The 24973-nt window shown below is 40.3% G+C and overlaps 1 protein-coding gene across 1 annotated transcript in view; it reads left to right on the top strand.

Annotated features, from left to right (window-relative positions):
- The window catches only part of ST8SIA2 (ST8 alpha-N-acetyl-neuraminide alpha-2,8-sialyltransferase 2), a 432330-nt gene that overhangs the window by 213832 nt on the left and 193525 nt on the right, over positions 1-24973 (top strand). Inside the window, exon 2 of the mRNA XM_089687649.1 lies at positions 14019-14081. Within this exon, the coding sequence (XP_089543775.1) occupies positions 14019-14081 (63 nt within the window). The remainder of the gene's footprint in view (positions 1-14018; positions 14082-24973) is intronic.

Raw genomic sequence — 24973 nt, 5'->3', positions numbered from 1 at the left:
GTTGGATTTTGCTATATATAAGGTAAAAGAATGAGGAATGTTTCATATACTGCTATATACTAGAGATGTAAGTCATGCTATGAAGATAACTCCATGTGGCAAGTTCAAGAGGGAAGCGAGAAAGTACTGCACTAAATTAGGGCACAGTATAATAGATTTGTAGAATAGCCTCCCAGGGTAAATGGTAGGATCAGAAATCCTGAGTAGTGGAAGGTACTGACAGTAGACTGTGTTACATCTCGTTTCTGAAACTAAGTGAATTATATTCCAGATTAACCCATACATGTTCTCAGTTGTGTTTAGAGCTCATGATGCTCCAGGCAGATGTGAGGATTTGTCTTTACAGGCCTCAACCCTTGCTCATTTCACTCCACAATTGCTATCTGTATTGCTCTGCTCCTTGGCAATAAGGAGTAAAAGGAACATTGTTATGACTAGTCATGACGAGTAAATAACACAAACCCTGTTTTGTGGAGCAGAAGATGACAGAGCAGAGGATTCACACTTCTTGATAAGGGTCAAGTATGGAATTTGGGTCTATTATCCAGATATGAAGCCCAGCAGGCCACCGAGGAAGGGGAAGTGAGCATGCACCTTCCCGTTGAGCCAAATCAGGGCACTTGCCTTAAACAATTGTAGGGTGCCTTGCCAAGGGGGCCACCTGGAGACAAGGGCCTCATCCCCACATCTTGGGATCTTAACAACCTTCCCATCGCAGCCCTTTAAGAGCCTCTAAATGCTGGGAACTGTCACATGATTGCAAAGCTCTCAATCGCAAGTGTGCGGTAACTGTGCTGGGAGTGTGCAGGGCGTATGCTCTCATCACAGAAAAGTGTTTACATCGGGCCGCACATATGTGGCCTCTCAGCATTAAAGCCAACCTGCCAAGAGGTTCATATGTGCGTTCCATCGGCAAGATGAGGTTAACTGTCATTGATTGTTATTATTATTATAATACAGAATTTATATAGTGCCAATAGTTTGTGCAGCACTTTACAATATGAAGGGGGCAGTACAATTAAGGTACAGTTCAATATAGAAGAAATAAGAGGACCCTGCTTATGGAGCCTACAATCTAAAGGGAGAGGGAGGTGATACAAATGGTAATAGCTGCAGGGGATGACCAGATGGACTTGACTCAAGTACAGTTTTTAAGTGGGGTAGAGTTTACTGAATAAATTAATTTTCAAGGATCGCCTAAAGGTGAATAGGGAAGGAGCTAACTGGGGTAGGGAGTTCCAGAGGGATCCTAGAGATTTTTGAGAAGTCCTGAAGGTTAACGTGGGAGCCGGTAACAAGGGAGCTAAAGAAAAAGATGTCTTGGGAGGAGCAAAGTGGACGATTCCGTTGATATCTCGAGATGAGGTCATTGATGTAGTTGAGGGTAGTGTTGTGGACAGGGGCGGACTGACAACTCATGGGGCCCCCGGGCAATAAGGGATCATGGGGCCCCTGTGTCCTTGCCCAAACTCCAAAAAACATATGAAAAAGGTACCAGGGGCATCTCATGGGGCCCCCTACTGACCCCGGGCCCTCCGGCAGTGCCCGAGTTTCCAAATGGTCAGTCCGCCCTTGGTTGTGGATATCTTTGTGTTTTTTGGTTAGAATTTTGAATTTTATACAATGGGCTAGAGGAAGCCAGTGAAGGGATTGACAGAGAAGGGCAGCAGTCACTGATCGGTTAGTAAGGTGTATAGGTCTAGCAGAAGCTTTCATAATAGACTGAAAAGGAAATGACCTGTGTAAAGGTAGGCCAGTGAGGAAGTTACAGTAGTCAAGGTGGGATATAACCAAGGAGTGAATACGTTGTTTTGTGGTGTCGTTATTTAGGAAGGGGCATATTTTAGAAAAGAGGCTAATTTTTTTCTTTTCTTTTTAAAATGGCACTTTTGTTGTAGTACATCCCACGGGTGTGCCTAGCCATGTACGTTTTTAAAGCATCCCCCAAGAATTTTATTTAAATGAATTTAAAATTTTTATTTTTGTCCTTTAGATCTTATCTTACAAGACCCGTTGCATGTTGAACAGTGTTTTTTTTTTTTCATTGGTACATGCCTCCTCATGCCCTTACATATCAAAAGCTTGCAAACTGGCCTTGCAAAAAGGCCAGGAAATTTAATATTCGACTCCCATAGACTTTATGGGGTTTGAATGCTATGTTTGGGGTTTGCAGAATCTGTATCCTCAGCATTAAGCTCTCTTACTTTGCATAACCCCTTTGCATGTCCTGATTATGAACCATCACTAACCTTAAAATTCCTCACACCTAAATTCCCAGCTGATATAACCCATCACTACTGTTCACAGATCCTCTACTGAGGATGAACCTAGGCCAGTTTGCTCATCACTACTGCTGAGTGAGATGAAGTATGGGTTGTTGGGAATGTTGGATAAGGGTATATAATGTGGGTATTTAGGTTTTAGAAATATAGGGCAGGGTGATGGTTGATAATCAGGACATGCAAAGGGGTTATGCACAGTAAGATAGCTGGATGTTGAGGTTACAGAATGAAATGGGCACTGTGGTGGGAAGTTATCACAATTCTTTTACTAGAATCTTGGAGCTAAAATGCTGCTCCAGAGGGTCATTGCTTTTTAAAACAAGTTACTTCTGTTTCAGAATTCTTTACCCTTCTATATTCATTTCCCTACAATTCTTACTTGTGACAGGTAAACTGGAAAAAAATATTAGGAATCTGACTGGTAACAATTTTACTGGATTACCGTTCACAAAGAATAGGAAGGCCTTTATAAACTGTGCAAACATCATGTCACTGTAATATGTCATTATTTTTGTAATAAACGCACAAGGTGTTGTCCGTTAACAAGGCATTGTTTGACAAGGAAAAGCCTATTGATCACTTTCAAGCTTACTGTAAGAAGCTCAGAAGTTTTAAGGAGAAATGCTATTACGTTTTATTGGAGGAGGCAGACTAGAATTGAATGTAAAAGTGTTTTTCTTGCTTCAGGTAAAGGTAGATGGCAATACTTCCCAAAGGATGAGTTTCTTAAGCCTCGTACACATGGGCTAAATATCGTCTGAAATCAGCTGGTACAGTAGATACCTTCTGACATTCGGCCCGTGTATATACGTCCTTGTTTGGCAGAAGTCGATCTCGGGCTGACTCGAAAAAGTTTGCTGAAGAACCAGCAGCTGATCGGCATCTGATCAGTGCATTCAACCAATGGCTTCAAGCACTGACCGATGAGTTCTGGCAGGGAGCTGCCCCCCTGTCGGAACACAATAGCTCAGCAGGGAGACCCCTATACTAAAATCACATCATTAGTACAGCGACCTCCTGGCAAGCTCCTCAGTGTACAAGGCTTTAAAGCACAGCTTCAGGATTTTATTTTTAATTGGGAGTCTAAATATAAGTTGTGTTAAGAGATGTATGCCACTCTTGGTTGATGAGGTAATGTTTTGGCTCTCAGGCAAGCCCAATATATGTGGGTTTTTGTGTCTAATGCAGTTCTCCTCATCTTCTGTTCTAGCATCCAGTTCTGGCATCTGGTTTGTAGGGTGAGGAGAGTAGCTCTGTGGTCGGGGATAGCATTCTCTGTCACGCTGACCCACCCACTGAGGTGTTTTGGTCATTGAAGTTGTCTCATCAGATTAGGCTTGTGTCCATTTGAAGATGTTTAGTTTTGGAGGAAAGGGCTGAATTACATCTCATCCTAATCACATTGGAGAACGTTGCCTGTTCCTGGAATTTAGGTTCGAAGGCCTCTGAGTTGCCATGTTGATGAGGCAAGTGAGCCACTTCCTGGAAGCTCTTATAGTCTCCCATGCGACCCAAGGCTGTGTTTTCACTTTGGTCTTCCCCAGTGATAGGGAATAACTATCTCTAGAGTAGGTTTTCTTAACCAGAGTTTCTCCAGAGCTTGCAAGGGGTTTGAGCAGTAAGAGATTTCTGCTTCTCAGATGAGTTACTACTGACACCTATGATTGTTTTAGCCATCCATAACAGGGCAATTCTTCGCAATGACCACAAATGTAAGAAGCATTCAATTTCTACCCACTGACCATCACAATAATGTACCGTCAGCTGTAAATATAATAATTTTTTCAGGGATTCTCTGAAGACAAAAAGTCATTTCAAGAGTTCCTCCATGTTAAAAAGGTTAGGAAAGGCTGCTCTAGAGTGATAGAAGGAGGTAGTCACCTACGGCACAGATATTAAGAAAAAAGAGCTCCTTGAATGATGATACATGATGGCTCCAGTTGCCACCTTGGACATGTCCCCCACCCCCAATGTCAATCCCTCATCTTAAATATTTTTGTGATTACTGTAATATTTACACTTTTATTCATGTTTTGCATCTCATTTTCCAAATAGTCCTATAAAGTGCATTTTTTTGTTTTTACTTTTTTTTTCATGGGAAATCTTGCATGTTTTTTCACTAATCAAAAGGAAATTAAAAATAATCAGGCAAAATAAAGTTTTCAGATGCCTTCAGTAGTTCTTAAATATTTTGCTGTATTTTAATGATTTCTTTTGCTGACAATTTAGAATCCTCTGAACTAGAAATAACCCATTATTTTAAATGGATATATTTTAAAAGATTCTATTTTGTTGATTTGATTTTTTTTTTTTTACAAGTAGAGTTTTCACAATATTATTCATTTAGGCATTGCAATTTTCAGTTTACAGCTTTCACAGACTGAGATATGTTTATCATAACCATAACTTAAATTTTAGTGCTTAAATCGGAACTTCACTCTCTCAATAAACACTGACTATTTTTAATCCTTATGCTGTCGATATTAGTAAATAGATAGCAAAGTATATTATATTTACTTTTTTAAACTTTTTTTTTTACATTTTTTCAGCTACTTCCTGGTTTCCATACCTGAGCAAATGATGTCATACATCCCAGGAGTCTTCAGGACAGGAGGAGGGGCTTTCTCAACTAAGTATCTCCTCCTGCCTGGATGCGTGAGCTAAGGGCAGATGGATTCCAGGAAGTAAAGGCTATATGAATCATCTGCACTAATTTACAATGGCCAGAAATGCTAGAGGGGTATTGTTCAAAGGGAATTCTCAGCAAAAAAAAGCATGAAGACATGACTGGATGGGGCAGTTTGCTTTGAATATTAAAAATGAATTTAATAGTGTTTTTGGTTGCTCAGATGCAGAGTACTTCTGCTTTAATATGTAGTTAAACATTTTACACACAAGATACTCTATAGGGACAAAGGGCATTTTAGCTACCCAAAATATACCCTGCATACAACGGGGCAGTAGCATACACTGTTGGTATAAAACCAATGTACAACATTTACTTATTTATGCAGTTCCAATGTTACTATTGTCCTGTACTTTTGACTAGTGAGATTTTTTTGATTTGAAAAAAAAGTCCATATACTTTTTCTAGAACTGCTAATTTATATAATTGTTCTGGGTTATTGACTCAGTATTAAAAGCATTGTTTCAGCATGGCAGTCGGACAATTAGCATTTTCAGAAAAAGAGGCCAGCAATGGCAGCCTCCACATTTCTCTCAATTTCCTGTTAAGAAAACACCAAACCAAGTGTAACTTGTTCTGCTACAGTTGGGTTGAAGATGTTATATTATGACCAAATTTACGCAAATGTGTACACTGGTCACAATTTAAGCAGAAGGAAGTCAACTTCCTAATATGGTTCGGTATGTTGAGAAAACTTATACAGTTCTGTGGTGATAAAAGTGGAAATTGACGACAGTTGCAAACCATCTTTGAAGGTTTAAAATTATGATAATACAAATTAAAGTTGCAGCATTGTAGAATTTCGAATAGATGGTTTTATACCTCATGTCATGACGGAAACAGAAACTCTAAAATCCAAACATGCAGACGCCCGAGGAAGTTGGTGCTGAAATACTAATGAATTTTCAGCTGAAATGGAATGAAACAGAGACAAAACCCAGATGTTTGGATGGATATAATCTGTTACTCCGTCCATTTCTCATCATCCTCTGTGGAGATTTGTTCACAGCAGGGTTTCAAAACCACTAGCTGAGCAAAGATAATTTAGAAAAAGTTGTCTGTGACCTTTCAAAAGACTGTTCATGCAGAACATACACAGTGCAATTAAAGGATGTGTATAGAAGGAACACGAAAGGAAAGCCGTAGTCACAACAGGAATGTGATGGATTTAGACTTGTCAAAGCTTTGAAACAGTTTATTCTGGTGCCAGGATCTTGGAGCTGGATGTTTTGGTGCAGGTCTGAACATTTCACTGTATAGACTTCAGGTGCAGGTGTAGTGTTTGGGATTAACTTGGGTGTCAGATTAGAATGGTATTTAGTTTAGGATTTAAAGACCCTACTCCACTAAACGTTTTTACAATATTACTTTTCTTTGTACCTACTATCAGTACTCACCCTCTTCATGCTCCAACATTGCACTATGACCTTCCCTGGTGCCAGCCAGGTCTGGGTTGAATGATGCTCAGCATCATTCAACCCACTTCCTGTAAACTCAGGGTGTCAAAGATGTGCCCCATGGGGGCAACTCATCATTCTTACAGGAGAATACTATATCATTATGTGGTGCTGATCCATGCATCATTGAGGACCACCGAAAACGACCCTTGGACATTACATCACTGGTCTGAAAATAGCTCCAAAAAGGTATGTATATAAGAAAATGTTAAAAAGGAATGAAGGAGGAGGTACTTCAAGGGGGCAGGGGTGCTTCAATGGGCGGAAGGGGATACCCAACCTGGAAGTGGGCTTTAAGTGTTATAGGAGTTAAGTGTTGAAGGGGAGGTTAAATGTTAAGGGACAGTTTAAGAGTTTAGCGTTTGTGTTGGGAGTTATTACATGGTTATTACGTGGTCTCTTTTGAGGACTAAGTTGGTTGGTTAAAGAGGATCTTCAGTGTTTTAAAGAAGTAATACTGTAGCTGCTGACTTTTAAAAAAGACACATTTGCCTGTTCAAGGAACCAGCGCTGTCCTCATCTGGTTCAGTTCTTCACCAGTCTTCAGGTCATCAGCACTGCCACGGTGACTCCCTGCAGCTTCACAGCCAGCTCCTCACTGCACATACGCAAGTCATGCTATACTCTGAGCATGGTCTCGCAGCTTCCTGAGATCTGTGACATGTCCCCGGAGGTTGCAGGCAGGGATTGACTAGGTGATACCAGCAAAAGTGGGAGCAGGTACCTGCCAGAAATAGGTACCCCCCCCCCCCCCCCCCCGCAATACAAAAAGTGCCAAAAGAGATAGAGGAAGGTGGATGAAGGAGGATCACTTTTTTCCTGCTTTCACACTGGTTCGCATCAAAAACGCTTGAAAAATGACTAGCGTTTTTGGAACGTTGCGTTATAGTTAGTGCAACACATGAGGCATTTTTGATGCGCTTTTCAAGTATTAGCGTGCTTCCACTTTCAGATCATGTGACTTTTTACTGACCTTCCCACATGTGCAGTGCGTTTTTGGAGCGTTTTTGAGGCATTTTTGGAGAGTTTTTGAGGCAGTTACCATTGAATTCAATGGGTAGAGGTGTTTTTGTGGCATTTATTTTAACTCCCCAAAAATGCCTCAAAGATGCTGCAAGCACGAGTTTTTACACTGCACTGCAAGTGCAACGCCTCAGTGTGAAAACATACATAGATATACATTCACAAACACAGGGAAGCGGTTTTCTTGAGCTTTTAAGTTGGTTTTTTAACTCCAAAATGCTTGAAAAACTCCTCCGTTTGAAAGCAGCCTTAAGGTGAAGTTCTGCTTTAAGTAGTAAAGTGTACTTTTAGGAAATATTATTATTATTATACAGTATTTATAAAGCGCCAATAGTTTGCTCAGTGCTGTACATTACAATGGGAGACAGAACATGTGACAGAACAATAACAATACAATGCAAAATATGAGGGGATCGAGGGCCCTGCTCTTTCGAGCTTACAATCTAGGAGGGAGGGGATGGTGGCACAGGAGGGGAAAGCTGTGGGGGATGGAGTGGTAGGAAGAGTGGAGGAGGTTGGCAAGTTAGCAGGGGGTGGGGTAGGCTTCCCTGAAGAGATGGGTTTTCAGGGTGCGCCTAAAGGAGAGGAGAGTAGGTGATAATCTGATGGGATGGGGCAGGGAGTTCCAGAGGATGGGTGACACCCTGGAGAAGTCCTGGAGGCAGGCATGGGAGGAGGAGACCAGGGAACTAGAGAGAAGGAGGCCTTGTGAGGATGTGTCATGGGCTCTTAAGTGTTAGGTTTGGTGGGTTAAGTTTTTACGGGTATTATGAAGGAATCCTTAATTAAAAAAATAAACATAAGCTGCTCAATACAAACTAGTTTTGGTGGTAAGAGCCAAACTAAATGTATTGTCAGAATTCGTATTTTAGTTTTCTGTTCTTTGACTTTTTATTTCCAAAGGAAAGTGTAGCACGCACTTCCATAAATGCTAATAATCCCTTAGCTTACTGTGGTACAGTACATTTCTTTGGAAACTGCAATAATTCTATGAAAGAACGAATGTGTGCTGATTATATAGAAAGGTTATTTTATCTATGTTAATCCAACAGAGTGGATAAACACCTGTGCTATAAATTATAGAATGAGTTTGCTTTGTCCTAGTTGGCATAAATGGAACTCACTTTAGTTGTTGTATTATGTATGTCACAATAAAGATGAATATTAATCTTGGAAGAAGAGTAGTAGAAGCTTTGTCTTGAGTGTCTAAAGCCATTTGCCCACTTATAATGTTTTGCTGCTGCACCACTATATTATTGGATAATACCGTCTACAGGTAAGTTTTATGGCAAGTCCTTTGTCATTTCAGAATGGAACTATCTGGAGTACAGATCTAAAAAAAAAAATACTAAAAAAAATTAACTAATTTGTAACTAGCTAGTTAAGTTCACATGTACTCCTAAAGCTTATTATAAAAATGCAAAATCTACTTCTTTTGTAACCCCCTAACCCCACAATAAGAAATGCTAAGTGAAAGAAAAATAAAACAGAAGCAAAAAACTAACCTAAGCCTTACTGAAAACCCTCCTTCACCTAGACGAGGGTGATGTCACTGAGCTAAGGGGAGCTTTCCGAAAAATGGGTCAGTGTTTTTACTTTCTAGCTTAAGGCTAGGTTCACATCTATGTGGCTGTGTGGGTCGCTTGGGCATGATGGCCTATTCATTTGAATGGGATGCCGTGCTTCATGAAACTCAGGAAAAAGCACTATTTTTTAAATTGCAGCCCACATGGGAACTGCAAGTACAGTGTGATTTCCAGTGTGTTTGCATAATAACTCTATAACAGGCAGCACGCCATAGGATTAATGGCACCCAGGGGCGGGCTGACCATTTGGAAACTCGGGCTCCGCCCGAGGGCCCGGGGTAAGTAGGGGGCCCCATGAGGTGCCCCTGGTACGTTTTTTTATAAGCTTTTTGAAGTTTGGGCAAGGACACAGGGGCCCCATGATCCCCTATTGCCCGGGGGCCCCATGAGTTGTCAGTCCGCCCCTGATGGCACCCTTCCACATGTCCTGTGTTTCACTGTGTGAGTGGTTGTGGCTGCAGGAATAGGTGCCAGTCTTGTAATGGCAACTCCCACACAGGTATGAACCTAACCTAAGTGTAGATGTGGAAAAACGATTCCTTAATCATATGTGAACTTTGTATACAAGACAAACAGGGGTAAGAGCCAATGTTATGTGCCCCTAAAAATGTTTCTATTTGTCTGTTTATGAGTTTTAGGGGGCCAGCAAATCAAGATAAGAGGATACTGTACTTGCCAGACAGACTATGTAGTGTATTTATTAAAGTGTACATGTGGCCTCTAATATATAGGGAAGGTGACACAAGATGTCAAGGATTGTTTTGCTAGACACAAAAATTCCATACATGACAAATGAATACAACAGTTAGTTGCACGACATTTTGTGCACATTTTGTTTATTCAATTAAGTTTCGTAGTTATTGATCATGGTCCCAAAAATAGGAGAGGAGGGGACCAGGAACTGGCTCCAAAAAGGAGAGATTTATTGGATAGATTGTCTGTCACCTTGCAACCTAAAGGTTTAAACTCTGATTTTGTTTGATTTTTATATGTATATATATATATATATATATATATATTTATATATATATATACACACAGTATATGTGTGTTTTTATGTGGACATACATACACATGGAACAGGATAGCAGTAGCATGGATATTAGTATTTTGTATAGAAAGTGGAAACTGTTTAGAGATTGAGAAATCTGATCATGCACTTTCTTTGTATTGGTGGGAGACTATATGGTTAGTTATGGTGCATGTGATTCCTATTTAACACACAGGGCGCCAGTGGTGGGCCTGCCAATTCTGGTGTACAATGGCAAATGCCAATCGAGCTCTATGGTGTCGGACAGTGAGCACAGGACCCACTAGAGTACGTCGGGCCCTCAGGCCACCTTCATGAAGTCTGTTTCTGATTGTTTGGTCAGAAACATTAACACCAATGGTCATTTTGTAGGGCTCTGGCAGTGCTCATCCTGTTCCTCCTTGCACAAAGGAGCAGATACCGGTCCTGCTGATGGGATAAGGACCTTCTATGGCCCTGTCCAGCTCTCCTAGAGTAACTGCCTGTCTCCTGGAATCTCCTCCATGCTCTTGACACTGTCCTTGGAGACACAGAAAACCTCTGGCAACCTCTGTAGGGTCCAGGTATCGCTTCATGCTACCAATAGTGATGCTGATACTAGCCAAATGCAAAACTAGTGAAAAACAGTCAGAAAAGATGAATAGGGGAAAAAATGTCAGTCAGGAAAAAATGGTCTTCACCTATCAAATCATTCCTGTTTTGGGGTCGCCTCATTGTTGCCCATCTAGTGCACCTGTTGTTAATTTCATTAACACCAAAGAAGCTGAAACTGATTAACAACCCCCTCTGCTACTTAACTGACTAGATCCAAGCAGTTTACTTGACTTGATGCCATACTCTGATTAAAAAGTGTTCCTGTTTAATTTTTTTGAGCAGTGTAGATAAGAAAATAAATTATATTTACTTGTTTAACCTTTTTTTTGCATTCCTTCATTTACTTCCTGCTTTCCATGCCTAGGCAAATTATGTCATACATCCCAGTAATCTTCAGGAGGGAAGGGAGGGTTCTCAGCTCAGCCAATGCCTGAGCTAAGGACAGAGCTAAGGAAGTAATTGCTACATGAATCATCTGCCCTTGCTCAAGATGGCCACTGCCAGAAATGCCAGGAGATTTTTTTCCAAATGATTTCTTAGCAAAATAAAGCATAGAGACATGGATGGATGGGGGAGTTTGTTTTGAATTTTAAAAATAAATTATTTAGCATTTTTGTTTTGTGTTACTCAGATGCAGTGCAGTTCCACTTTAATTTTGTTATCCCAGTATTTGGATTTCTTCTCTTCCAGGTCTTTGTATTATTGGCTATGTTTAACCACTTGATCTCCAGAATGTTTTGCTCCATTCATGGCCAGCTACTTTTTGCTATTTAGCACTGCCCTACTTTAATTGGTGATTGCATAGTCATGCAGTGCTGTATCCAAATGAAATTTCTATCATTTTTCCACACAAATGGAGCTTCCTTTTGGGGGTATTTTTTATTATATAAATGAAAAAAGAGTAATAATTTTGAAAAAAAAAATATTTTTTTTTACTTTCTGCTATAAAACATATCCAGTAAACACATTTTAAAAAATCTATTTTTTTCTTAAATTTAGGCGAAAATGTATTCTGCTACATGTCTTTGATAAAAAAAATCCCAATAAGTGTATATTGACTGGTTTGAATGAAAGTTATAGCGTATACAAACTATGGTATACATGCTGGAATTTGTATTTATTTATTTTTTTAATACTTGTAATAGCTGTAATCAGCAACTTAGTGGGATTGTTATAGTGCGGTGAGCAATCTGACACTAACTGATGCTGGCTGGGAGGTACACAAATTGACTGACATTGACATCACCAGTGACACTAATACAGTGGTCAGTGATAATACACACTATCATTGTACTAATGATGCTGGCTAAGAAGGGGTTAACATCTAGGTGCAATCAAAGGGTTACCTGTGTGCCTAACAATGTGGGATGTGTGCTGCTTTTTACTAAATATCTATTTGTTTCTTCTCCCTGCTGTACATGGATGAGGTGCTGTACAGATGAGCCAAAAGTCGGATGGTTCCTACTGAACTGACCATTTTTGGCCCATGTGTACTCAGCTTTATTGCATTTCTGACAGATCAATAGGTATATTTCTGTACTTTTGCAGCTACAATTATTTGTTTGTTGCATTTTGTCAGGTTTACACCCACTCCATTATTATTAAGTGAGTCTTAGAGCTTACCACACGGTTACCCCGCCTAAGTTTGGTGGTATTTTTCCTTAATTGTTGATATTTCTGTGCTTGCAGGGTCTTTAAATAGATGAAACATGGGGAAAATGTGCATGAATTATGGAAATGTACTGCATATGAATGTTTTAAATTATGCCCTGACTTACACTCTAATACAGCCTTCCTTTACCTTTTTAACCCAAAAGAACCCTTACAATAATTTTGTGGTCTCAGGGATTCCCTGCTAAGATTAGTCCATTTATGTTCATTGGGAAAATGCCCCTTACATTGGTGGTGGTCAGTTGGAAGAATGCTCCCCTTAAAGTGGTGGTCAGAATGCCACACTTACAGTAATAGTGCTGGCTCTGCCAAGCGTTGTTGTATCTGGAATTATGCAGGTACAAGCAGATGGAAGGTCGGTAAGCCACAGCTCAAGGAACCCCTAACCATCTCTAGAGGAAGCCAAGGGTTCCATGGGACTTGGGTTAAAAAATGGCTGTTCTAATTAATATTATTATTATACAGTATTTATAAAGCGCCAATAGTTCACTCAGCGCTGTACATTACAAAGGAGGACAGAACATGTGAGAGAACAATAACAATACAGTGCAAAACATGAGGGGATCGAGGGCCCTGCTCTTTCGAGCTTACAATCTAGGAGGGAGGGGATGGTGGTACAGGAGGAGATAGCTGTGGGGGATGGAGTGGTAGGAAGAGTGGAGGAGGTTGGCAAGTTAGCAGGGGGTGGGGTAGGCTTCCCTGAAGAGATGGGTTTTCAGGGTACACCTAAAGGAGAGAAGAGTAGGTGATAATCTGATGGGTTGGGGCAGGGAGTTCCAGAGGATGGGTGACACACTGGAGAAGTCCTGGAGGCAGGCATGGGAGGAGAAGACCAGGGAACTAGAGAGAAGGAGGTCTTGTGAGGAGCGGATCGTGCGTGCTGGGTGGTACTTGGATATTAGGTCGGTGATGTAGTTCGGGGCAGTATGGTGGATGGCTTTGTACGTCAGTGTTAGGATTTTGAATTTGATCCGTTGCGCAATCGGAAGCCAGTGGAGGGATTGGCAGAGGGGGTGGCGGAAATGGAGCGGTTGGAAAGGTGAATGAGTCTGGCAGCCGTATTCAGGATCGACTGAAGCGGGGATAGCCAGCGGCGAGGCAGGCCAGTGAGGAGGGAGTTGCAGTAGTCGAGTCGTGATATGATGAGGGAGTGGATGAGCTGTTTAGTGGTTTCTGGGGTTAGGAACGTGCAGATTTTGGCGATGTTGCGGAGGTGGAGTCTGCACGAGTTTTTTAAAGATTGGACTTGGGGCTGGAAGGATAGGTTGGAGTCCAGAATGACACCAAGTACTCTGGCCTGCGGGGCGGGTTTGATGGTGGCGTTGTTGGATGTGATAGAGAAGTAATAAATGTAGTTTTTGTACAAATGATCAGCAACAGTGCTCCTTTGTTAGCCAGCATGACAGTAGCACTGAACATTTTATCAAGAGCCATGGCATGTGAAGTAATGCACCTTAAATAATGCATTGTCTTCCTTATTAGACATCTGAGGTAACGTCTGCTAGTTTCATTTCATTTCAAAGACGTGCAGCATGTAACAGAGTCTGGAGATAGGTATTATAGCCGGGCTTTGGACAAGCAGCAGGAAAACTTCTCTGCTCTCTATACATGCGGGATCATTTTTTGTTAAAGCAAGCTTACAGAGAGTCAGAGAATTTGATAAATAATGTATTGTCTTTTGTCTTGCAGGAGCACTGGAGGGAGAGGCACAATCAGATCAGCTGTGGAAAGCTTACATAGCAAATCTAATAGGTTTGTAAATGAGATTTCTTTTTGTTCATTTGTTTTGGCTGTGAGGCAGCTATTAATCTGCTGTGGTCTGAAATGGTGATGTTTGCCACTATAGGAATAGTTATCACTCAGTCCAATTCTCTCCCTGTCTGAGCTCTTCTTCGACGCAACCTAATTTCACATTGGAGAAGTCGAGGCAACAGGCAGATAAAAGGACAGACTGTGGAATCTTTTTCTTTTCCAATTGCTGTACCATTTTCAAATATGGTTTTGTGCTGATATTTTTAGGTGGCTATAGACCATAGGAAGCTATGATAATACACACACAATTTAAACTGAAAATGTTACAATTGGTCCTCTACATAGTTACTTAGTTTATAAGGTCGAAAAAAGACACAGGTCCATCCAGTTCAACCTATATGTGTGTGTGGTGGTTGTCAACACTCTCAGCTAGTACCACTTCCTGTGGGAGGGAATTCCACATTTTTACTGCTCTAACAGTAAAAAATCCTTTGCATAATCTAATGTTAAAACTCCTTTTTTCTAGCCTGAAATTGTAGCCACGTGTCCTCTTCAGGGACCTTAGAGTATACAGTGTATTATAGTTACCTGTAATATATTTCTCCATTGTAATCATATCCCCTCTTAAAGCAGAACTCAACTGGGTCTGAGTACCTCTCCATCCATGTCTCCATGTCTCCATTCTTTAATTTGTTGAGAAATCACTTTGACAACACCCCCCACCACCACCACCATCACCACCACCAGTATTTTTAGCCATGGCCATCTTGAGTAAGGGCAAATTATTAAGTTAGCATTTACTTCATGAAATCCATCTGCCTTTAACTCAGACATGCAGGTAGGAGGGTGTGCTTAGCTGAGAAAACTCCTCCTCCCCTCTTCCAGATGAAAGAAAAACATTGCCCATGAAGACTCCTGGAATGTATGACATCATTTTGGCCTAGGCCAAAAACCAGGAAGCAACTAACAAAATGTACAGACATTTTGAAGCAAGTAAATATAATATGCCTTCTTATCTATTTACTAATGCTACTAGTGTAAGCATTAAACTAGTTACTGTGGATTGAAAGAGTTTAGTTCCACTTTAGATGCCTCTTCTCCAGAATGAACAACTGTAAGCTATGCAATTGATTCTCATAGCTGAAGTCCTCCATCCCCCTAATTAATGTTGTTGCCCTTTTTAGTTCAACAGTGTCTTTCCTGAGGACTGGAGGCTAAACCTGATCTGCATATTCATGATGAGGCTGAACCAACTGAGTTGATTTACTAGCACTGGGGAGTGCAAAATCTGGTGCAGCTGTGCATGGTAGCCAATCAGATTCTAACTTCAACTTGTACAATTAAGCTTTGACAAAATATCCTGGAAGCTGATTGGTTTCTATGCAGAGCTGCAACAGATTTTGCACTCTCCAGTTTTTGTAAATCAACCCCAGTATTTTGTAAAGGGATGGAGTTACTGAATTATCTCCTGAATGTATACCCTTTTCAATGCATGACCATATTTTGTTACCTTTGTTAGCTGATGTTTGGCATTGCATGCTATTGCTAACTCTGTGATCTACAAGAACCCCCAGATCACTTTCCATCACTGATTCTCCCAGGAGAGCCTCTATTAATGTGTTTTGGCACCACACTTGGGAGACAACATGAGGCGGCAAAGCAGCAACTGCCAGATTTCAGGTCACCTCTCACCATGAACTCCCAGGGCTAGATAAAAAAATAATAATATAAATGTTTTAGAGTTACACCTCTACATTTATACTCAGGGCGTGGGCTGGGGGCATTTGTCCCTTAGGCCAGTATAAATTATATATGTTCGGCTGGTAGACATAAATAGAGCTTAGTCTCCCATTCTAACTGGGAAGAGAACAGGACAAAGACAGACTAAAACAGCACATCCCCCATTCTGTGCCAAAAAAGAACAAAACAGGACCATAACAGAGTAAAAAAGGGAACCATCCTTTTTGTGACAACTGAGAAAAAACAGGGCCATGACAGATTAAAATTGTGCACCATCTTTTCTATGACAACTGAGAAGAGGACAGGATCAAGACAGACTAAAACAATACACCATCCTTTCTGTGCCACCTGATAAGAGAACAAGACAAAGACAAACTAAAACAGTGCACCATCCTTTCTGTTCTAGCTGAGAAGAAGACAGGACCAAGACTGACTAAACAGCACACCTCCCATTCTATGTAAAAAAAACCCCTAGAACTGGACCAGGAAATACTAAAACAGGGCACCATCTTTCTGTGCCACCTGAGAAGACGACAGGACCAGGAAAAACTAAAATGGTGCACCATCCTTTCTGTTCCAACTGAGAGGAGAACAGGATCAAGAAAGATTTAAAGGGTGCATCATCCTTTTTGTTTTGAGAAGAAGACAGGACCAAGATAGACTAAAGCTACACACCATCCTTTCTGTGACAAATGAGAAGAGGACAGGACCAGGACAGACTAAAATGGTACACCAGCCTTTCTTTTCCAACTAAGAGGACAGGATCAAGACAGATTTAAAGGGTACATCATCCTTTCTGTTCTGAGAAGAAAACAGGGCCAATATAGACTAAAGCAACACACCATCTTTCTATGACAACTGAGAAGAGGACCAGATAAAGACAGACTAAAATAATACCTCATTCTTTCTGTGCCAACTGAGAAGAGAACAAGACCAGGACAAACTGAAACCATGCACCATCCTTTCTGTCCCAGCTGTGCCAAAAAAGAACAGAACAGGACAAGGAAAGACTAAGAGAGGGCACCATCTTTTCTGTGCCAGCTGAGAAGAGGACAGGACCAGGACAGACTAAAATGGTGCACCATCTGTTCTGTTACAACTAGGAAGAGGAAAGGATCAAGACAGATTTAAAGGGTACAACAAAGCAGTAAAGCAGTGCACCATCCTTTCTGTCCCAACCGAGATGAGGACAGGACTAAGACTAAAACAACACAGCATCTTTCCTGTTCCAACTGAGAACCGAACCAGACCAAGAGAAACCAAAAAGGCACACCATTCTTTCTAATCCAATTGAGAAAGACAGGGCCAAGACAGATTTAAATGGTGCACCTTCCTTCCTGTTCTGAGAAGGAACTGATAATAGGACAGGGCCCAGACCGGCTAAAACAGCCTGCCAACCTTCTTTCTCTAAAAAGACCAAGGTTGAAACAAAGAAAAAGACCAGAATAAGGCAATGACTACGTAGATATTTTGAAGAAGCTAGAAAATCTCTTTGTGCTATGATAAGTAGTTCCAGTTCTTTTTTTTTTTTTCAACACGTAGTCGTAATTCTAAATGTCCTGATACTTGCATTGGATTTTTGAATCAAGCTGTTACTAGTAAGAAGAGGAGTTCAGTTAGGTGGGAAAAAATGAAAGTACACTCTGTGAGTGGTCCTAATGAGGAAGTATGGCAATTCTTTGCTTAGCAATCCTGTTCCATTTCTCCCTGGCTTTTTTTTTTAACTAAATAAAGGCAGAATCCCCAGTGGATCTCATACACATTAATGTGAAAGTAATTTTTGATGTGGCTTTGAAATGCTTGCTCTGAAAAATGTTCATGAGTTAAAAATTTTTGCTTTATGTTTAAGGCAGAAAGTGAACCTCTCAGTATACCATTGGTGAGAGTACAAATGAGCTAGGTATAGAGGGGCAGATGTATCCTCCAGAAGGACAGAGAGACTTTTACTCGTCTTCTGTAGTGTTAATGTTGAGCCTGTCTTTCTCAAGTGACAAAGAATCAGTTAGGGTATCCATGAGTGGTAGTGACCACGGCTAGCATTGACCAGCCAGCCTAATCTTCACAGAGACTTTATTGTTTTCAGTCAGTCTGAATAGAATTATTAACGTGCAATGAGAGGGGAACAGTACAATCAATTCACTAAGAATCATGAGTTATTGTAGCTGCTTTTATATTACTTTATCACACTATAATTTTCTCATCAAAACATTCAATTCACAAATATTGCGTAGGTGTGCAATCATTATTTTTACAGGATTATTTAATCACTGAAAGCTTCAATTTTTCAAGATTCATTGTTTTATCTCATGTACTGCTTTTTTTTTTTATCTTTGCCCCCAATGGTTCCTTATTACCCCATGCAAAACACAAAACACTCATAAATTAATCTTTGAGAACATAATTGTAACAAGTAAAAAAAAATGTATAGGTTTTTTTTGGTTTGTGCATAGGTAGAGGCTTGCTAGAAGCCTGGGTGTGAGTCAGCTTGGGAATGAGTCAGCAAGGTTACATTAGGTTAGAGCTGGAGGGCTCTCTACAGTTGAGTCCTCTAGTACCTCTCCTGCTCTAGAGACTAGTTTCTAGAAGCCAGTGAGCGGGGGTGAGTGGAGGATGATTTGCATATTTATGGAGGAGGAGGAAGCCTGGCAGTGTGGCTGGATCAACCAATAAATACGGGAGATCCTGGCCAGCAGGGGAGTCGGGTGGAAGATGGAGTGAGGAAGTACTGCTAGTGTGGAGCCTGGGAAGGGACCCCAGAGGAGGCGGGTCTAACTACAGGCTGGGAGCTGGAAAGAGGGACCTCCACTGTTCTAGGGTCTACAGGAAAGGACAGCCTGTCAGCATGGGAAGAAGCCAGTCTCTACACCCCCTGGGCCTACAAGAGAGAGAGAGCAGTTAGGTGCAATACCTAACTAGTTCTCCGTGGGACAGCATTGTGTCTCTGAATTCTTTGTCCTGGGATATTCGTCATGACAGCCAAGTGAATGAGGAGATTTTCATTTGCGGTCTGAAGAAGCTTCATTTAAAGGGGACTAAGTGCTTCTATAGAAGACTGTGTGCTGATTGCAGTTTTCTGCTTTTTGTATATAAGAAGTTGTCCACCAGGTTTTTTCAGTTAAATTGGGCATCCTATATACTCCTAGACCCTATCCAAGTTGTTTAACCCCTAATAAAACAACAAAACCAAGCTCATGGACTGTTTACTGACTTTGGATGCAAGAGTGGAAAACGCGTGTTGCCTGGCTGTGCAGGAAAATATGTTTACCCAAAGCTCAGTGGCTCTCAGGAGGATAGCACTACACATGTATGTGTTGTAAATCTTTGGAATTGCTCCTTTAGTAAATTGAAAACAGCATTTTTGATCATAAGAAATAACCAATGTTGCATATATCCTGTTTTTATAAATTAGCATGAATGACTCTGTGGTGTAAGAAAGCCAAAAAAACATAATTTAAATATATATAGAGTAAAAGAAACAAAAAAAAAACTTGATACACAATGTTATGAGCATTAAAGTTGATCTAATGCAGGGGTCTCCAGACTTTCTAAACAAAGGGCCAGTTTACTGTCCTTCAGACATTGGAGGGGAGAGAGTGGCAGACTGCGGTAGACCTGTGCACACTGGAAATGTCAGTTTTGTTTCATTTGGGATGCATTCGGTAATTGAAGAATTTTGTTTCATTATATTCATTACGTTGACCCAATTCGTTTTCAGAATTAATTTAGAATATTCAAAAAAGAATTTTGTAGGTTTTCCGGAAGATTGCTGTATGTTCGATATATTATCGAACTGGATGGATTTGAGACAGAAGAATGCAATATTTTCGGATGCTAGTCCAACTCACCAAAGAATTTGGCATTTGCTGATTGGACAATATTGACTGGCATCACGTGCATCTGAATTAACAAATGGAACAAAATTTGGATCCATTAATTATCTGAACCTGAATTGTCAAACGAATTTGAAAATTGAATTAATTCACCCATGAACTACCGTTACATCGCATGATGTCATCTGAATAAAATGAATGAAACAAATGCATTCGTCATTTCATTATAATTTTTTTCGGATCCATTGACATATGTTGCTATGTCCATGCGGAGATTCGTACACGTCCGAATCTCTGAAAATTACATTTTCTTGTGGAAAACAAATTGAAATAAAACGCACATATATAGAATGTGGCCATTGAAAAGGCCCTAGAGTCAGTGTGCCTCAGGCTGGTGGTCAGGAACACCAGTAGAAGGAATAACTGTGCCCCAACATTGGTATTGCTGGGAGGAATAGTGCCCCATTATTGGTATTAGTGGGAGAAATAGTGCCCCACTGTTGGTGTCAGTGGAAGGAATGGTGCCTCATCATTGGTGTTAGTGGGATGAATAGTGTTTCATATCACAGAGCAGAAGAGTGCCTTGTGGGCTGGATAAAGGCAAGCATGGGGCCTCATCTGGCCCGCGAACCACGGTTCGGAGACCATTGATCTAATGCATACTCATTAATTAAAGAAAACGTATAATAGATCTGGGAATTTCAAATTGAGCACATTAAAAATTTTAAGTTGCCTTTTTTTTTTTCCCCCAAAATTTTTTTTATTAAGAATAAGGCATAGCAAAGCAAATACAACTACGGATCGCAGTCCAAGAATAGAGACAATAAGCGGTGTCCCGTATCGCAGACGGGTCAGACATATAGATTACAATGCAATCATATCGTAACAATGCAGTAAGACAGATGTATATTACATATCTGCAGATATGACAAATTTACTAGACGAGGTAATGTAAATAGTAAAGGGAACTGACCCATGTAATAATGAGCTTATAAGATGAGGGGGTATGAAGTGTCGGATAAGGATAGCTTTGAGAAGGTTGTGTGTTCAATATTGTGTATCCGGAATAGAGAATGTGTGTTTCCTAGAAGTATTTGCATCTGTAAGAAAGTAACTGCTGTATTCTGCTGAGGAAATGTGGATGATGTGAGTATTTACTAAAGGTAGAATAAAGATAAGCCTGAGAAAATAGATCAGGTAGAGAAAGGAATGTGAAGTGGTGTAATTGGAAAGGGGGGGGGGGGCGCGAAGGGAAAAAAAAAACAATAATAATAATAAATTGATTAATTATTCCTGCACTTCTCCCTCATCCCCCCTCCCCTCTCCCTCCCCAAAATAAGAATTTGGGGGAAGGAGAAGACACAATGGAAGGACAGACAAGTGTGGCAAAGTGGATCATATTCTTGTGTAGGAGCCGAGCCGGTAAAGTCATCATTTAGTTTAGCAGATAATATGCATATGGACAATCAATAGGGAAAGATATGGGTCAAACACTCCAACGCCCGTTATGCATTGAAGTTGCCTTTAATAACAAAAACACTTGTTAAAGTGATGAGTAGATCCAGTGGCAATTGAATTTATATTGAAATAATGACTTTCCTGAAAAGGGAAAACTTGTCCCAGCCACTTCCACTTCCTTTGTTTTCTTTTTGGACAGTGGGGCCATCCAAATAAAATGCCAGTGAAGCAATTTGGGATGGATGGAGAGAGCAGGTGCTTGTTCACTTTTACAGAAAAGTCATAATTTGCCTAGAATTTGAGCAGTATATTCTTCGGAATGTATTAATTGTTTTGACATGTTATCTTTACTGAATGCAGTTATTATGCATTTTTGCATCATCCTCTCAGTTTTAATTGCTGATATTTTGGTAGTCATACAGGTTGACAGGAACAGTATTTTAAAATTAGAACCTATCGCCGGGCAGAGTGAGACCCCCTCCCAAAGTTCCCTTTCAACCCTCCTTAACCAATTCAACAATTTAAAAAAAAAGTCATTACAAATCCTTCTTTACTCACCTAAGTCCACAATCACATATACCTTGCCAATTCCTTTTATGATGGTGGAGACCAGTGAGCAAAGGTGCAATCTGTGCCTGAATCTGATCAATTCCCTTGTCATGACCTCATCAAGCCACTGCAGTCTTCTGGAACCTGGTTGATGGACAGCCAATAGGTGCTGTTCATGTCATCCAAGCAGTGACATGAGCACCTGAAGAAGGACCCTACAGGTCTGCAGCCCAGAAAAGAGAATACGCTTTATGGTTTGGATCTTTTTAATGAACATGGCAATTACGAGGGGAGGGGGATAGTTGTGCCTGGAGATCATCTCTTAATTTACTGAATTTTCATGGATGGCTAAAACATTATAAAAACTATTGTTTGAATTCATAAAAGAGCATTGTAGACTTTCTTTAGAATTCTGTCGTGCCTCAAACGACTGCCTACGACAAATTCATGCACCTATGCAAAAAAAATACTTGAATTTGTTGCATTGAGGCAAGACGGGGGCAGCACTGAGGCTTAAGTGTCTATACTGGACACCTTATCTTCAGTGAAGATTTCCCCCTTCAGCTACACAGAAGCATTAGTGCTAAAACTAAAAAATTTCTGGATGTGCAGCCCACAGCTTCATAACAACCAAATACCTGGCCACATTCTGCTGTTGTCCATAGTTACATAGTTAGTCTGGCTGAAAAAGACAAAAGTCCATCCAGTTCAACCATTAAAAAAAAAAGTTATAATCCTACACCCACAGTTGATCCAGAGGAAAGCAAAAAAACCCAGCAAAGCATGATCCAATTTGCTCCTGCAGGGAAAAAATTCCTTCTTGATCCCCCGAGAGGCAATCGGATATTCCCTGAATCAACTTTACCTATAAATGTTAGTTTCCAGTTATATTCTGTGTATCTAAGAAAGAATCCAAGACTTTTTTAAAAGCAATCCACTGAGCTGGCCAGAACCAACTTTTGAGGGAGTCTATTCCACATTCTCACAGCTCTCACTGTGAAAAAACCTTTCCATGTTTGGAGATTACATTTATTTTCCTCCAGATGTAAAGAGTGCCCCCTTGTCCTCTGTGATGACCTCAGGGGGAATAACTCTACACCGAGTTCACTATATGAACCACTGATGTATTTATACATGTTGATCATATCCCCCCTTATGTATTATACATGGTGATCATATCCCCCCTTATGTATTATACATGGAGATCATATCCCCCCTTATGTATTATACATGGAGATCATATTCCCCCTTATGTATTATACATGGAGATCATATCCCCCCTTATGTATTATACATGGTGATCATATCCCCCCTTATGTATTATACATGGAGATCATATCCCCCCTTATGTATTATACATGGAGATCATATCCCCCCTTATGTATTATACATGTTGGTCATATCCCCCCCTTATGTATTATACATGGTGATCATATCCCCCCTTATGTATTATACATGGAGATCATATCCCCCCTTATGTATTATAGATGGAGATCATATACCCCCTTATGTATTATACATGGAGATCATATCCCCCCTTATGTATTATACATGTTGATCATATCCCCCCTTATGTATTATACATGGAGATCATATCCCCCCCTTATGTATTATACATGTTGATCATATCCCCCCTTATGTATTATACACGGTGATCATATCCCCCCTTATGTATTATACATGGAGATCATATCCCCCTTATGTGTTATACATGGAGATCATATCCCCCTTATGTATTATACATGGAGATCATATCCCCCCTTATGTATTATACATGGAGATCATATCCCCACTTAATCTCCTCTTCTCAAGAGAGAATACATTCAGTTCCTCTAATCTTTCCTCATAGCTGATCTCCTCCATGCCTCAGTTTGATTGCCCTTCTCTGTACTTTCTCCACTTCCCCAATGTTCTTATTTTGAATTGGTGCCCAAAATTGAACTGCATATTCTAGATGAGGTTTTACTAATGATTTGTACCTGGGGGAAATGATCTCTCTCTCTGGAGTCTAAACCTCTTTTAATACAAGAGAGGATTTTGCTCGCTTTAGAACCCGCAGCTTGGCATTGCATGCCATTATTAAGCTTGTAATTTACCAGAACCCCCAGATCCTTCTCCACCATTGATTCCCCCAGTTGTACCCCCCCTAGTATGTATGATGCATGCATATTCTTAGCCCCCAAGTGCAGAACCTTACATTTATCAACATTAAACCTCATTTGCCACATAGTTGCCCAATTACACAGTGCATTTAGGTTGGCTTGTAAGACACCCTGTAAGGACGTTATTCCACTGCACAGCTTGGCGTCATCTGCAAAGACTGATATGGGATTTATGGGATTCTCTGGTCATCTCCTGTACTATGTCCACAGTCACTGGTCATCTCCTGTACTGTGTCCGCATTTGTTGATAGTTTTTTTTTTTTAAACTATAGTCCAGCCCTCCAACGGTCTGAGGGACAGTGAACTGGCCCCCTGTTTAAATAGTTTGAGGACCCCTGCTCTAGAGGATTTACCCCCCTTAATGACCAGGCCTCTTTTTGCTACTCAGCGCTGCACTAATTCAACTGATAATTGTGCGGTCATGCAATGCTGCACCCAAACGAAATTTTTTCACACAAATAGAGCTTTCCTTCGGTGGTATTTGATCACCTGTGTGCTTTTTATTTTTCAGACTATAAACAAAAAAAGACCAAAAATTTTGAAGAAAAACGATATTTTTGACTTTCGGCTATAAAAAATTTATAGCAAACTCAAAGTTAGTTATAAATTTAGGCCAAAATGTATTCTGCTACATGTTTTTGTAAAAAAAATCCCAATAAGTGTATATTGATTGCTTTATGTGAAAGTTATAGCGTCTACAAACTATGGTATAGATACTGCAATTTACGCCATTTTTTTGCTATACAGCGCTGCGCTAGTTTAATGGCCAATTACGCGGTCATGCAATAAGAAACATAAAAGCAATTTATGTCCTTTTTCACACAAATAGAGCTTTCTTTTGGTGGTATTTGATCACCTGTGCGCTCTTATTTTTGGCGCTATAAACAAAAAAATTATGAAGAAAAAACTTTTTTTAAAAAAACGATTTTTTATATCATTTCGGTCATAAAAAATATCCCAAAAACAAAAATTTTGTCATAAATTTAGGCCAAAATGTATTCTGCTACATGTTTTTGGTTAAAAAAAATCCCAATAAGTGTATATTGATTGCTTTGTGTGAACGTTATAGCGTCTACAAACTATGGTATAGATAATGGAATTCACATAGCTTTTACTTTCTGACTGCTTATCACATTTCTTGAGGTGCTAAAAT

Source organism: Staurois parvus, unplaced genomic scaffold (assembly GCF_062004578.1).
Source record: "Staurois parvus isolate SC_StPar_1 unplaced genomic scaffold, SC_StPar_1.0 ptg000432l, whole genome shotgun sequence".
NCBI classification, from domain to species: Eukaryota; Metazoa; Chordata; class Amphibia; order Anura; family Ranidae; genus Staurois; species Staurois parvus.
The sequence above is the reverse complement of the archived record's forward strand: the minus strand, read 5'-3'. Positions and strand labels throughout refer to the sequence as shown.